The sequence below is a fragment of the Rhagoletis zephyria genome, unplaced genomic scaffold, assembly GCF_001687245.7.
Source record: "Rhagoletis zephyria isolate East Lansing unplaced genomic scaffold, Rhagoletis_zephyria_1.1 Rzeph_scaffold_01504, whole genome shotgun sequence".
NCBI classification, from domain to species: domain Eukaryota; kingdom Metazoa; phylum Arthropoda; class Insecta; order Diptera; family Tephritidae; genus Rhagoletis; species Rhagoletis zephyria.
In genome coordinates, this window is record NW_016158588.1 from 41,797 (window position 1) to 56,739 (window position 14,943).

The following is a 14,943-nucleotide window of genomic DNA, read 5'->3' on the forward strand; positions in this document are numbered from 1 at the left end:
CTAGTGATATCAGAGTTTTGACACTCCCTTAACTCCTTTACAAAGCTTTGCACACACGCACGAACCCACACTCAGTTCCTTGCTAAAGGAGCCGATTTTGTCAAGAGGGAGCGGGAAAACTGTTTTCTGAGCAACCCTTTTATTATTGAATCATGGAAGTAGAAGGCAGTAGGCGAACGATTTCGGCATTCGTGGCTGACCGAAGGTGACCCTCCCTGCCTCCCCATATTGTAGAACTCGTTGTGGACGAACTTTTGGAAATACTTAAAGGTATTATTATGCTTAATGCATATGGCTATGCTGTTTGCCTTGTTATCTACGTGCTAGGCTGGAATGAGGACACCTTATACTTCAGGATGCAGGCGACTCTAAACCCCACTGTAGTATGTTGTGCCAAAAAGGGCCTGTCAATTAAGCCAAAAGTATGTAGAGTCGAAATATCCAAGCGTGATACTAGATAAGAGTTACAACTGGAACTCAATCAAATAGCGGTTGCCAATAAAGTCCAAGAAAGTTTTACTTGTATGTCGATGTCACGGAGCTAATTTATCGCAACTGATCTATGGCCATAAGTTTATTATTCTATCTTGTAACTTTGCACTAACTCATCCAAGCACGATTATTTCACCTTATCTTAGAGCTGTGTCGTAACTTCATAGCTGGGTGAGACTGAAAAAAATCTCGTTCATTTGATTTTTAGGGACCACCCTAATATTCATACATAATGCCTTCATAAAATCTTAAGCTCTTGCTTCATTACATGAAATTCAATACAACATTCCATCTTTCGTTTGCAAGTATTTATTTTTAGAATGATTTTAATTCCATACGAACAATGGTAATACCAAATTAGTTGAAGAAGGGGGTTTACATTCGAGCACACAACATGATGGGAAATGCCTTTAAGCGGAGTGTCGGATAATACATAGTACCTGCAACTTTGTTCTTTCTAACACGTAATCGGTTTTGGGACCAAATCGAATTATGTACGTACATATTTGTGAATTCCCTTCAAAATGTACGATCATTTCTTTTAATTACCACTTATTGACATTTTTATTGCTTTCCATTTTCAGATTAAGATTTCTTTAGAATCACATACGTTATTTTTAACTATTTTTAATGAAAGTCATATCCTATCATGGTTGATCTTTAATGTAGCACAATTTGCAAAGTGCTTGGCGGAGCTTTTCCTATAATTTATGGGCTGCATCTTAATGCTGTCGCAGAAGTTACTTTTCGCTAGATCTACAAGCTGATATTGTAGGTGGTGCTCGGCCTGGATCCCTGTCAAGCCGGCTTCATCAGAAATGGAAAGCATATATCCCAGCCGCTTGATGTCAAAACAGGTTTCAGATAAGGTGCGCCCCTTATGCGGTTTCTTCAACGTAATATTGGAGAAGTCTCCAAGATCTTCAGAACTGGACAGTTCTTTCTCAGCAACAAGAGCATGCATACAATAATTATCGTGTGCCAATGATATTGATCAATTCCGGTATCTTATGGATGCCATTCGCACGTATCTAATCCGATTCGTTGTGTCATAACAATCGAGTGCGAAGGCTGGTGGTACCTGATAGAAATGGGCTTAGCTTCACTTGATGTTTTTGATTGGCGTGAGTTGGCACAGAAACGAAAAGCTTGGTGTGCTTAAAAAAACGCAAAGTGCTTATGGCGCAGAGGCAGTCTTCTGCAATATTCGGGAGAAAGACTCTGCATAATACTTACAGGCCTTTGCGCTGTAGTGTTGGCGGATTCCGGAGACAATGAAACAATGCACCGTTTCGGCTGGTTGTGGTACAAAAAGAGGAAGACCTTCTCTGCTTTGGAAATTCCAGATACAGATGAGCTTCGCTCACTTGGTGTTTCTAATTGGCGACAATTAGCAAGAATAAGAAAAAATGGCATGCTAAGACAAAGAAAGATATTGGCAACATACATGGTATTTGGCCGGCGGGATCCAAACTATAGTACGCCTGTTGGTCACTGATATGTCACGCATCGCTCTGGTATACTATGGCATATCTGCTAATGCTCGCAGATAGGGACACATAACAGAATGCTAAACGGCGAGAAAAATGAAATGCCATCTGCGAAATTCCACCACAGCCCATAACAGAGGAAGAACTTTATCTGCCTCAAGAGACCCGCGGTAAAACAACTTTTTTTTTTTTGCGCTTACACTTTTGCTAATTTTTTGGCCGAGCTTTACCTTCAAGTTCAGGTATTACGTCTTGATTATGTTACACAAATTGAGAGGCTTATAGCTTTGCGCCGTCTCCGTGTTGCAAATATATTTTAAGAGAAGCTTTTTCGGGCCAGAAATGCAGTGACGTGGATGCCAAGGTGCGAATGCGCTCATTGTTTGTTTGATGACAGGAGATACTTTGTCTGGTCGTAGACCGCCAGACCCACTCGCTTTGTTTCCTTATCCAACTAGGATTTCATCAGCGTACGCCAGCAGTTGCTCGCTCTTGTAAAAAATTTTACCTGAGCGATTCAGTACTGCAGCTCTTATCTTCGCCAACATCAGAGTAAAGAAATCGCATGAAAGGGAGTCGCACTGGACGTTTTTCCTGTCGGCCAGCATTTAGAGCTCTTCGCACTCACGTATTTCGGCCTCTCTCTTCTTATTACGGAAAATACGTCTCGCTTCCCTCTTCAGCTCCCTATAACGGTGCCACATGGCCCGATCGCAGCGTGGCCCTATAGGCGGCATCTTTTTTCTCTTCAGATTCTTGACACTCCTCATCATGCCAGTTGTTATTTCAGGCTAGCTGAAATTCGACTACTACTTCGGCGGTGGTGCTTAATGAACGGCAAATATGGTTCCACTGTTTGCATATGTCGGTTTGTGGAAGAGTGCTCTCTGAAAGCAGGTATGAGAGTCGAGTAGCATACATTGGCCGTCTGTTGTGATTGCAGCTTTTCGACGTTAAGCTTCCCTTGCATTTTTGGGCGCACATTTTTTGTTACACAGAAGCGGGTACGTTTGTTAGCTGCAACAAGATAGTGGTCCAAGTCGATTTTTGGGCCTCGTAGTGTATGTACGTACGTCCAAAAGACTGGAAGCGTGCTTTCGATGTGGAGACAACCACGTAGCTTGATGCGAGCGGGCGAGCCGCTTGCTCCAAGACAGAAACCCGCTTGCAGACTTCAGTGAGCCCTTAAACCGAATAAATTGGAGTGGCCCACCGAAGCTCCCTCTCTTTCTGCCGTGACCCAGAGTGCGCAAACGAGGACGCAAGAATCGGGATTGAGTATAGCCGTGCAACTGTAACTGGGGTGCGTTCAAAAATGCATCAAGCCAAAGCATCAGAGTCTTTTATATCTAAACTATAATTGATGGAAATGTCTTATTTGCGCAACTAAGTTCCACTTCGTCTTTTAACTGTATATATAAGTAATTATAGTTTAAAAATAAAAGAGACTGATGCTTTGGATTGATGCATTTCTGAACGCGCCCTGCATTCCGGCAAAACGATTTAGGGCCGGTTGTTCAATGTCTGGTTATCACCAGTACATCGTTATCGGCGATTATGTTATGGGCCTAAAAGACGTTACCGTTACCCTTAGGCTAACTTCAACATCTTTATCGACGTTATCGAATCCCTGTTATATGTTATGCAGAGTGCAATAGGGTATATTTAGGGCCGATTGTTCAATGTCTGATTAACACAAATCGGAGGTAGATGCTTCGGTTAAATACAACGACTGTTTTATCGATCACATATTATGGGCATGATATCGAAAACGCCGATAACGATGTTTAACTCGGAGGTGGTGATAACCCGGCATTGAACAACCGGCTCTTAGGGTCCTTCCATATTAAGATAACGATAAATAAAATTTTTGGTAAAAAAAACAGAGGCAGCTAACTTTTATGCCGGTCAGTTGCAGTGCCCCATTTGATTTGTTACCATGTTAACAGTTATTTTTACTCATCTGTTAAACGCGCGACCGACCGAACGCCCAATTGCGATTCTGCTATTAATATCTAATATGTGACCACTAAAATACATTCTTATTTTATAGAAGTTAATTTCTTTTTTTATGCATTTAAAGAGCGAAATACACCACACAAGCGGTTTGACAAACCAAGCGAAATTTCCCTTTGCTTCAAGCCATTTGTGCTGTGTATGGGGGTGTTTGAAGGTTTGACGGCGGTTTGTCAAACCTTCAAACACCCCCATACACAGCACAAATGGCTTGAAGCAAAGGGAAATTTCGCTTGGTTTGTCAAACCGCTTGTGTGGTGTATTTCGCTCTTAAGTCTATTGTATTTTATATTTTATAATTTTTTTATTTTTAAAACTGATAACTATTTATTTTTTCTTCTGGTTTTATATATATATTTTTTTTATATAACCAACAACAAACACTGGACTTTTGCACCAAAAAAATTTAGCTCCCGTAATGGAGTCGAAACACTCATTTGACGGCCTCAAAGCGCAGTCCAGTGATCGGACTCTACCACATTGTGTAGATCTGCACTTTTTTGAACATCTACCACACAAGTAGCCCGTTCCCGTACTTCACGATTTGAAAGATTTGCAGGTTTTACAGGAACAGCTGTTTTCATCTAGCACACATTCGCATTTTTGAGTAGTTTTATTTTTGCTCGACATAATTTTCTTAATTTTAAGAGCAAAACTTGTCCAACACTAAACACTAACAACAAAGCCGAATGGGAGTATAAAATAAACTTTTTTTCTCAATAATCAATTTTTCGATGGAAAACGTGGTTTTATTGCAAAATATCTGATCTATAAAAAGAATTAATAGCGAAAGTGTTAAAAAAAGGCAATTTTTGTGAAAGTATTAGCAAATTTCAGTGCATCTTAAGTATATAAGGCGTTGTTTACTTTTACTTGAGAATTGTTAAAATCGGCAAATCCCAAGTAGTGGTTTCTGGAACATGCCACATTTATTCGCTACCTCGTGATGTGATAAAAAGAAAAGCTGGCAGCACTTCGCAATGTAAAAATCTCTCAAAACTTTACACTTACAAGGAAAAAAGTTCCCAAAACTCAACGCAATTTTTAGGAACTTCAATCTTGCAATTTATGTTAGTAAATTAAATTTTTCTTTTACAGGTATATTCTGCACGTTACAGAAGATTTTGTAACCGGAAAATGTTATTACCGAAAAGTGTTACTAGTTCCTGTCACCACGATTCTAGGAACGTTGGTAATGCAGTTAAAATATTCAGCAATTCAGCTACGAAGAATTGTGCAAATTCTGGCATGGTATATTTCATGGGGCAATACTTTGTTACCAGCTTATGAGACGGTAACAAAATTTACCGGTTACAAGAGTACACAGAATGCGAAAAGGGTTCAAAAATTGACAGGAACTTTATTTACCAGTTACAAATTTTCATTACCAGCGCAGAATAGACCTGTAAGATTCTAATTAAAATGTTTGCAAATTGGGTAAGACCTTTCAGAATTTGGAACAAATGCAGTTGGGCTCAAAATCTCAAAAAAAAAAATAAAATATTGGAATCTTTTTTTGGGCAAACAACAACAACAAGAATTATCAAAGATTAAAGTTCAAAATAAGCAATTTTTGAAATCAAGATTTCTCAAAAACGAATAAATGCATGTCTGCACAGAATTTTTTGAATGTTTGTACAGAGTTTGGTTCAAAACCTGAGATTTACCAAATTTTTTTGTATTTTTTTTTAATTTTTGAAATGTACCAAATTTTATTTCAGATTCTACACACGAATTGTTGTGTCCGATCACTGTCGCTGTCAATGTGAAATTTCCCCGTGCAATCGCAGCCAATGCCACAAAGTGAAAATCTGTGTAGCTAAAAATTGTGTGAAAATTGTGCAGCTCTACTAATAAAAATAAAAAATGCAGTAAAAAGTGTAAATTAATTGTGGAAAATATATACAAATGGCAATCCAAAAGCCCGGCGAGTGGGCGAACTCGCTTTTGGCCCGTTTCGAGGACCAGGTGAGCGGAAAACATGGATTTTCACTGGGTCTCGCCCAGGGGCTGCTGCAGCGCAATGCAAAAAAGCTGTCAGAAAATTTCCTTATCGATTAAAAAATGTCCCATTGAGCGAGCGTGATAGCGCTAGTGTGCAAGTGCGATGGCAAACGTTTGTTATTGTTTTGGGATATTCATTTGTTTACGTTTTGTTTACACCGGCTTGCGTAGTAGTTGGGTGGAATTATGAATGAAATCGGATCGCCCGAATGAATTATGAATGGCTCGCGATTGTTGCTGCGAGAATGAAAAGTGAAAGTTGGGAAATTTTAACGTAAAGCCACAAGTTGCGGGGCTCACATGAATGAATGTATGAATGGGAGAATGGCTGTCGTTTTGTTGAATGCGAGCGTATTTTGGGGAAATTTTTCAAGTGCATCGAAATGTTTATTGTTTTTATTTCGGTATGTTGTTCTGGTCTACTGGGCACTTGTTGTATTGAATTTCGCTTTCAATGATATGCACAATATAACCAGTAAACAACCTTCGGTGAATTTGGCGACTGCCTTCCTNTATGTGTTGCAGATAAAGGAACGAACTTATTTTTTGCTAAGCATATGATGAAATAGAACTATAGAATGCCTGGAATGGATTAGGAAAACGGATAAATGGGAAAAATCTAGATTATAAAATCAGTAAAATGGAGATGGCGTTTTAAGTTTTTTGCTGGCCAATTAATTCTTATGAAGAATTAGGAAGTTACTTTAAATTACAAAAAAAAAAAGAAATAATAAAATTAAAGCAAAATACAATTTGAAAAATTATGTACAAGTAATTTTTGAGCAAATAGCTGAATTTGGTTAAAAAAAAATAAACAATTGTTGATGTTATAGAGTTTGCAATAATATACTCCCAGGAGATGCTGCACGTTCTACTGAATTACACGAAAAACGAATTCATACATACATACAGTTGTCCACAAAATAATAGGAGTGCGATATTTTGACCAGTTTTGGCTATTTGTCTTTTGTTTATTTAATGTTTATTATTTTTTTAAAAAAGCCTAGCTGGCTATACAACAAACACCATATAAATTGAGATTTTAAACTTTGTATAAAAATTATAAAAATTTTGCAATTTTTCACCCAAATTTCAAACTGTTTAATCAGAATCTTTAGAAAGAATTCTGGTATGCAGTTTTGTAGCACATTCAATTCTAGTCTGAAGAAGTGCAAGTTTCAAGCGGCTAAAAAATTCCGTTGATTTTTGAGAATTTTTTTGGTTAAAGGTGTTTCACTAGAATTGAATGTGCTACAAAACTGCATACCAGAATTCTTTCTAAAGATTCTGATTAAACAGTTTGAAATTTGGGTGAAAAATTGCAAAATTTTTATAATTTTTATACAAAGTTTAAAATCTGAATTTATATGGTGTTTGTTGTATAGCCAGCTAGGCTTTTATAAAAAAATAATAAACATTAAATAAACAAAAGACAAATAGCCAAAACTGGTCAAAATATCGCACTCCTATTATTTTGTGGACAACTGTATGTTCTCGATTTCGGGTAGTATAGTAGCACATAATCCATTCTACATATAGAGACATATTTACTTACTACATACAAATTGCATATGTACTTTGCCCCATATATTAAATTACATATTTTACTTTTTTAGTAAAATTTATTAATTTATTTATCATTCTTCCAATTTCAGCTCCCCAACAAAATTGGACCACATAGCACACAGGCGCGTATCAGTCAAGATCAGCTGAGCGCATGTCTCATACATATTTCTCGCTATCGTTTCTCACTGGTAATATCCGGACTCACTAAAATACTGCAACGCGTTAATGAGGCGGTAAGTTATTTTTATATTTTCCTTAGAAATGTACATATGTACTTATCATACTACATATATCTTTTTTCTAATTCCCTGCAGTCTTTCCAAAATCGTCATGACGCGGAGCGTTGTTATTTCGAATCGCTTGTCATCATACTTACTACACTCGAACGTTGTTTGGCCAACCAGACCAAGGATACTGCGCGTTTCGAAGAGGCAATGAATGTTAAGCTATTGCTACGTGAAATTTCACAATTAATCGATGTACAGAGTGACAGTAATCCCAATGCAGCACAGTTGAAGGCCATTGCTTCAAAAGTGCTTTTTGCACTCTCACAAAATCACTTTTCAGCGGTCTTCAATCGCATTTCAGCGCGTATACAAGAGTTGACCACATGCTCGGATGAGAATCCCGACTACTGTGACATTGAATTGATACAACACATTGATATGGATATAAATAAATTGACGAAATTGTTACAAGGTAATAATTGATTGCATGTAAATTGTAGGAGACAATGTTAAATCTACGAATTATAATATGTAGAATTTCTTTTTCATGAAACAGTGTCCAAGTCAAGATCGAAGCGGGCGCCACCACTCCTATTGTTGCACTCGTTGGAAAAGGCTATTTGGAATTGGATCGAATATCATCCACATGAGTTTCAGGATTTGCAACGCGGCATTACAACTAAGGAAATATCTGGGTAAGTGCACGGTAAATGTAAATTTGCTTATCATGTAGCCAATTTTCGGTACTATTTTTCGTGTATAGTTGTTGGGAAGCTTTGCTGGAATTCGTTGAAGCGTACAAATTAGAGAATAAGAAGAATAAAACTACTGTATGGCCGCTGCAGATGCTACTGCTTATACTTAATCCTGTATGGTCAACAATATTTTTGCTGTCAATTGTATGCACTAAATGAGTTTTGTACTTGCAGAGTTGCTTGGAAGCCACGGTCAATGAATTACAACAATCTGAGAAGGAGAAAGACAAAGAAAAATATAAAGATAAAGATAAATCATCATCCGCACAACCTTCCGCACAGACGACACGTGACAAAGAGCAATCGGCTAAACAGTTTATTGAGGGTGTTAAGCGCGGACTGGGCCCACACTCACCCTCCAAACAAGTCACCGAGTATGCTGCCATCGCATGCGTGAAACTTTGCAAGGCCTCAACCTATGTGAATATCAACGATTCGAATAATGTTATCTTCAAGCTGGTACAGTACGTCATTAATGATTTGAAGGCGTTGCTCTTCAATCCGGTAAAGCCATTTTCGCGTGGACAAGCGTACAATTATGCCGATATTGAGCTAATGATCGATTGCTGGGTCTCGCTCTTCCGCATTAACCCTCACAATATTGACACTTTGAAGGTGTGCTTAAATCTGTCGTCACCGCAGGCGTATCATTTCGTGATTGTATGCTCGTTATTGAGGTAAAGTGTTAATATGAAGGAATATAAAGGGCAACTTTTTTGACTATCCACTCTTGCAGATTAACGCACATTCATGTTGATTTTCGACTGCAAAATAAAAATCCATTTCGGACCATTAATCAGCCCTCGCTGCCTTGGTGGCCCGAAACGAATGTCGTACATTACCGTTCAGCAGAGCTGCGTGCACTCTTCACTGACACATTAAATAAAGCTACACAGGGTTATATCGCACATACGCCTTTGCGTATGATCACATCTTTGACGCTAAAATCGAAAGATACCCAAAAAGGTTTAGCGCGCTCTGAAGAAGGACCTGCGCACAAAATGCTGCTGCTGCTCATGGTTCGACTTATACATGCCGATCCCACCTTATTGTTGAATGTAAGTGTATTAGCATCACTATTTGATTGTACTATTTTACACATTTCCTTCAACCTTATAATTACAGACCCAAGGCAAAGTGGCACATGAAATGCAAAGCTCCTCGCTCGAACTCATTAATGGTCTAGTGAGTTTAGTACACCAACCCACCATGCCGGATGTAGCTCAGGAAGCTATGGAGGCACTCCTCGCTCTGCACTCGTTCGACAAAATTGAATTATGGAATCCGCAGGCGCCAATGAATTGCTTCTGGGATGTCAGCTCGCAGGTGCTTTTCTCGATTTCACAGAAGCTTATACAACATCAGATCGCCAATTATACAGATGTGTTGAAGTGGATGCGTGAGATATTGATTTGTCGCAACGCGTATCTGCAGCGGCACAAAAAATATGCGTTGGTCGGGCATGAGTTGCAGATTTGTCGGCAGGCGCGCATCAAGCTGGAAGTTGTGTTCTTCATGTACCTGTGGTCAGTCGATTTGGATGCAGTACTGACTTCGCTATCCTGCTTTGGCCTGCTGTGCCAAGAGTCTGATATATTGCTGACAGCAGACGATGCGGCGACAGTGTTGCCGGTGGCCAATTATCAAATCTATCAGGATCTAACGCAGTTAGCGAATTGTGAGCGTTGAGGAAATTAATAAACAAAATCTATTTTTATACTTAATTTTTCATTTCCAGCCGCTACTGATACGCGCATCTGCTTCTACGAAACCAATCATGGAAATGCATTTAGTGAGTTCATCACTTTTTTCATAACCCTTTCAATTTGACTCAAGACGCGTTTTTTCGTTTTTGTAGGCCGCCTTACGCTACAACGACGTATGATGAATTTGCTCCGTAAAATCGAGCACTGCGTGGATGGCGTGCAAACTGCTTGGGAGGAGACTTTTAGGTGCCTTTATTTTATTTTATTTTTAAATTTGTAAACGTTTTAACTTTGTATCGCCATCTCCTTAGAAACTGGGAGCTCACTAGCAAAGTGCTGCAAACATATCCTAAATGCAAGACAGACGATGCTCAAGCTGAGCTCTTTCATCGTGGTGTTGGCAAGCGTCGCGCAAGTCATCAAAGTTCCGAGCACGATCTGGAGGAGCACATAACCGAATGGGCTAACATGACTTGGTTTCTGCTGACGCTTGGCGGTGTTTGTCTACAAAAGCGTTTGGCTGCGCGTTGGAAGCAAATGCAACAGCAGAATACTGCCGCAAATGTGGGCGCAACTAGCGGTTTGGCTTGTGGTCCGGGTAATCTCTTGCAATCGCACAACAACTTGGCACATTCGCAGAACACACTAGCTGCATCAGGCAGCATGACTTCTATTTCCTCGATACCAGCTGTATCGCTCTATTCCCTCTACTCATGCTCCACCAGCTCTGGACGCGGTTCACTGCTACATCCAAGCACAATTTCTTTGTCTACTATAGTGCAAGCGCCGCAGCAGGATTTGCAATACTGCCCGGTGACACAGTGAGCTAATAATTTGTCACTAAAATATGCGTTGTCATATTACACAAAACAAAATTTTTTTGTCACTTTTTTCACAGATTCATTGGTCAACTGTTGCGTTTGCTCGTGTGCAACAATGAGAAGATTGGCTTGAATATACAGAAAAATGTTAAAGAGTTGATTGGTGAGGAAATGACACCACAACTTTATCCCATACTCTTTGATCAGATACGTTCGATCGTTGAGAAGTTTTTCGATCAGCAGGGGCAAGTGAACGTTACCGAAATCAATACACTATTCATCGAACATGTTATTTACATTATGAAATCCATATTGGATCCTAAATCCACCAAAGACCCAAACAACGAACAAGCAGCCTCTTCAGAGTACCTGAGTGTGACGAGCATTGAGGGCATGATGCTGGGCATTGTGCGATATGTGCGTCATCTGGATATGACTGTATTTGCAATACGCACGAAGACAAGACTCTGCACATTGGTAGAGGTGATGATGAAGCGACGTGATGATTTGGCATTCCGTCAGGAAATGAAATTTCGCAACAAATTAGTAGAGTACCTGACCGATTGGGTGATGGGCACCACGCACCAGATAGCGCCATCGAATTCAAATGAACCAACGCCTTCCAAGTGAGTAGAGTAAACGCTGCTTTGAAAGTTAAATCAGCTAAGTTGTAAAGCACTAATGGAGTAATCAAATGCTTCAACTTTTCGTGAAATGTTCCCTTAAAACTAAAATACTTGCTGTAATTTCTTGTAAACATTTTTATAACTCTTTCCTTCTTCGAATGCCCATTTTAGTCCCTCCACAATATTTCGCGACCTCGATCAAGCCTGCATGGAAGCTGTAGCCGCATTGCTACGCGGCCTACCCCTCCAGCCAGAGGAGTCAGATCGCGGCGACTTAATGGATGCCAAGAGCGCGCTATTTCTCAAGTATGTCACGGAGCGGTTTACACATCTTTCACGTTTTCCCTAATTTCCCCATTTCTTAGGTATTTTACACTCTTCATGAACCTATTGAATGACTGCATTGACAGCTCTGAGGCTGAGAAGGAGCTTAATAATCCACCACTACTTCCACCTCGCCCACCTGTACAAGGCAACAAACTTACCGCACTACGTAATTCTACTATACAAGCTATGTCCAACCTATTGGGCGCCAACATAGACTCAGGCCTCATGCATTCTATCGATCTGGGCTATAATCCTGACTTGCAAACGCGCGCCGCATTCATGGAGGTGCTCACACAAATCTTGCAACAAGGCACTGAGTTTGATACGCTTGCCGAGACGGTGTTAGCCGATCGCTTTGAGCAGCTAGTGCAGTTGGTTACAATGATATCGGATAAGGGTGAGCTGCCGATTGCTATGGCGCTAGCAAATGTGGTGACCACTTCACAAATGGATGAGTTGGCGCGTGTGCTGGTCACACTGTTCGATGCCAAGCATTTGTTGTCGCCACTATTGTGGAATATGTTCTATCGTGAAGTGGAAATATCCGAGTGTATGTCGACACTGTTTCGGGGCAATTCGCTGGGCAGTAAAATAATGGCATTCTGTTTTAAAATTTATGGCGCCAGTTACTTGCAGAATTTGTTGGAGCCGCTTATACGGCCGCTACTCGATGATCCGAACACTAGCTATGAGGTGGATCCGGCGCGGTGAGTTGTGAATGATTATTTTGTAATCTAAAACAATAAATACAGTTCAAAATGGCTCTTTCACGAGTATGGTCGTGCTGACCTGTCGAGTACTTTTAAAGCAAATATCGGATTAAAATATAAACAAATAATGAAGTCGTTTCATTAAATTAAACGTATAAAGTTTTAATTCAACTAAAGAAAATACTTTAATATAATAATTACATAAATAATGTAATAGACGCTGACTTAAAGAAAATTAATAACACAATTAAATTGAAATGTTAAAGTATACCGTTTAAACGGTACTATCGTATGTGAAAATTAACTGAAATGAAAAGTATATATATGTGTATACGTAACTGTTCCAAGAAACGGAACAAGTAACAGTTCAAAGAAAAATTTTTTTGTACTTCTAATATTGGAAATTATAACCTAAAAATATTTTGACGAATAACTATAAAAGTTACTTGTGGACTAAATTAAACTTATAAAGTTTTAATTCAACTGAAGATAATACTTTAAAATAATAATTACATAAATAATAAACCAAAGCAGAAACTTGTATAGCAAAGCAGAAACTCGTCAAGAATATAAGTACCATACTAAGACAAAGAAAGCAAAGCAGAAACTCACATAGCAAAGCAGAAACTCATGTTTGCGGTTCTGGCCTATTGGTATTACCTGTGTGCATCAGTGGAGCAACGTTTGAGATATCTACACATCACTCATAGCAGCAAGAATATACCATACTAAGACGTACAACCTGATTTGTGGGGACTACTGAGTCTTCATGTCATCACTTCAAACCCCCCCCAAAAAAAAAAAAAAACAATAAATACTTTAAAAAATTACCTTTATTTTTTTTTGCAGGCTTGAGCCGGGTGAAGACTTGGAGCGCAACAAGGAAAATCTGATGGCGCTTACCAAACGATTTTTTGATGCGATACTGAACTCAGTGGATCGTTTTCCCTCACAATTGCGCTCTATGTGCCACTGCCTCTATCAGGTGCTGAGCAAACGCTTTCCCACTGTGCTGCAAACCAATATCGGAGCCGTGGGCACTGTAATTTTTCTGCGCTTCATCAATCCGGCAATTGGTGAGTGTTCTCCTCCCACTTTAAATATTGAAAAATTAATGTTTATTATTTCACTATAGTCTCACCACAAGAGCTCGGCATTGTTGGCCGCCAAGTGCCCGCTTCGGTCAAGCGCGGTCTTATGTTGATGTCGAAAATTTTGCAAAATATTGCCAATCATGTTGAATTCTCCAAAGAGCAGCATATGGTTTCTTTCAATGATTTTCTACGTACGCGCTTTGAACAGGGGCGTCACTTCTTCGTACAAATTGCTTCGGATTGCGAAACTGTTGATCAGACTTCGCACAGCATGAGCTTCATCTCGGATGCCAATGTACTGGCGCTACATCGCCTGCTCTGGACCCATCAGGAACGCATTGGCGACTATTTATCCAGCAGTCGTGACCATAAGGCGGTTGGGAGACGACCATTCGATAAGATGGCTACACTGTTGGCTTACCTGGGACCGCCGGAGCATAAGCCCGTGGACTCGCAGTAAATAAAACAAATATATCGCTTCAGGAAGTTAATTCATTTCATTAAAAACTCTGTACATTGCAGCATGATGTTCTCATCGTATGCACGCTGGAGTTCCATCGATATGTCATCAACGAATTTCGAAGAAATTATGGTTAAACATCAAATGCACGAGAAGGAGGAATTTAAAACTTTGAAAACAATGAATATTTTCTATCAAGCGGGCACAAGCAAGTCTGGTTTCCCAGTATTTTACTACATCGCAAGGCGTTACAAGTTAGTAGTAGCAGAGTGAAATTGCCTCCTGGGGTTTTTTTAACAAACCAATTTAATTTGCATTATCGTCTCCCCTTCACTTATAGAATTGGCGAAACGAATGGCGATCTCCTCATCTATCACGTTATACTCACGCTCAAACCTTTCTGTCACTCGCCCTTCGAAGTAATCATCGATTTCACGCACACCTGTTCGGATAATCGCTTCCGCACAGAGTTTCTACAGAAATGGTTTTATGTGCTGCCAACCGTTGCTTACGAAAATGTGTACGCTGTTTACATTTACAACTGCAATTCGTGGGTGCGCGAATATACCAAATTTCATGATCGCATACTAGCGCCGTTAAAGGTAAAAAACGTTTTTTTTTTTGCCTCGAAAAAGTTTCTAGTTAACTC

General features: G+C 39.6%; 1 protein-coding gene across 7 annotated transcripts in view; it reads left to right on the forward strand.

The window, feature by feature from the left end:
- Nucleotides 1-5,843: 5,843 nt before the first annotated feature.
- Nucleotides 5,844-14,943, forward strand: part of Nf1 (neurofibromin 1) — a 30,374-nt gene continuing 21,274 nt past the window's right edge. For 6 of the 7 annotated variants that reach the window (XR_001847738.1, XM_017617839.1, XM_017617840.1 and 3 more), the window contains exons 1-18: nucleotides 5,844-5,966; nucleotides 7,658-7,801; nucleotides 7,883-8,267; nucleotides 8,331-8,490; nucleotides 8,559-8,664; nucleotides 8,725-9,227; nucleotides 9,287-9,608; nucleotides 9,676-10,228; nucleotides 10,289-10,342; nucleotides 10,409-10,502; nucleotides 10,568-11,077; nucleotides 11,155-11,703; nucleotides 11,875-12,009; nucleotides 12,069-12,737; nucleotides 13,590-13,816; nucleotides 13,876-14,290; nucleotides 14,357-14,548; nucleotides 14,635-14,896. Coding sequence is in view for 6 of the 7 variants with exons in the window: in XM_017617839.1 (XP_017473328.1) it covers nucleotides 5,907-5,966; nucleotides 7,658-7,801; nucleotides 7,883-8,267; nucleotides 8,331-8,490; nucleotides 8,559-8,664; nucleotides 8,725-9,227; nucleotides 9,287-9,608; nucleotides 9,676-10,228; nucleotides 10,289-10,342; nucleotides 10,409-10,502; nucleotides 10,568-11,077; nucleotides 11,155-11,703; nucleotides 11,875-12,009; nucleotides 12,069-12,737; nucleotides 13,590-13,816; nucleotides 13,876-14,290; nucleotides 14,357-14,548; nucleotides 14,635-14,896 (5,340 nt within the window). In the remaining variant the exon portion in view is untranslated. The remainder of the gene's footprint in view (nucleotides 5,967-7,657; nucleotides 7,802-7,882; nucleotides 8,268-8,330; nucleotides 8,491-8,558; nucleotides 8,665-8,724; nucleotides 9,228-9,286; nucleotides 9,609-9,675; nucleotides 10,229-10,288; nucleotides 10,343-10,408; nucleotides 10,503-10,567; nucleotides 11,078-11,154; nucleotides 11,704-11,874; nucleotides 12,010-12,068; nucleotides 12,738-13,589; nucleotides 13,817-13,875; nucleotides 14,291-14,356; nucleotides 14,549-14,634; nucleotides 14,897-14,943) is intronic. The other variant, XM_017617837.1, reaches the window with a different exon arrangement.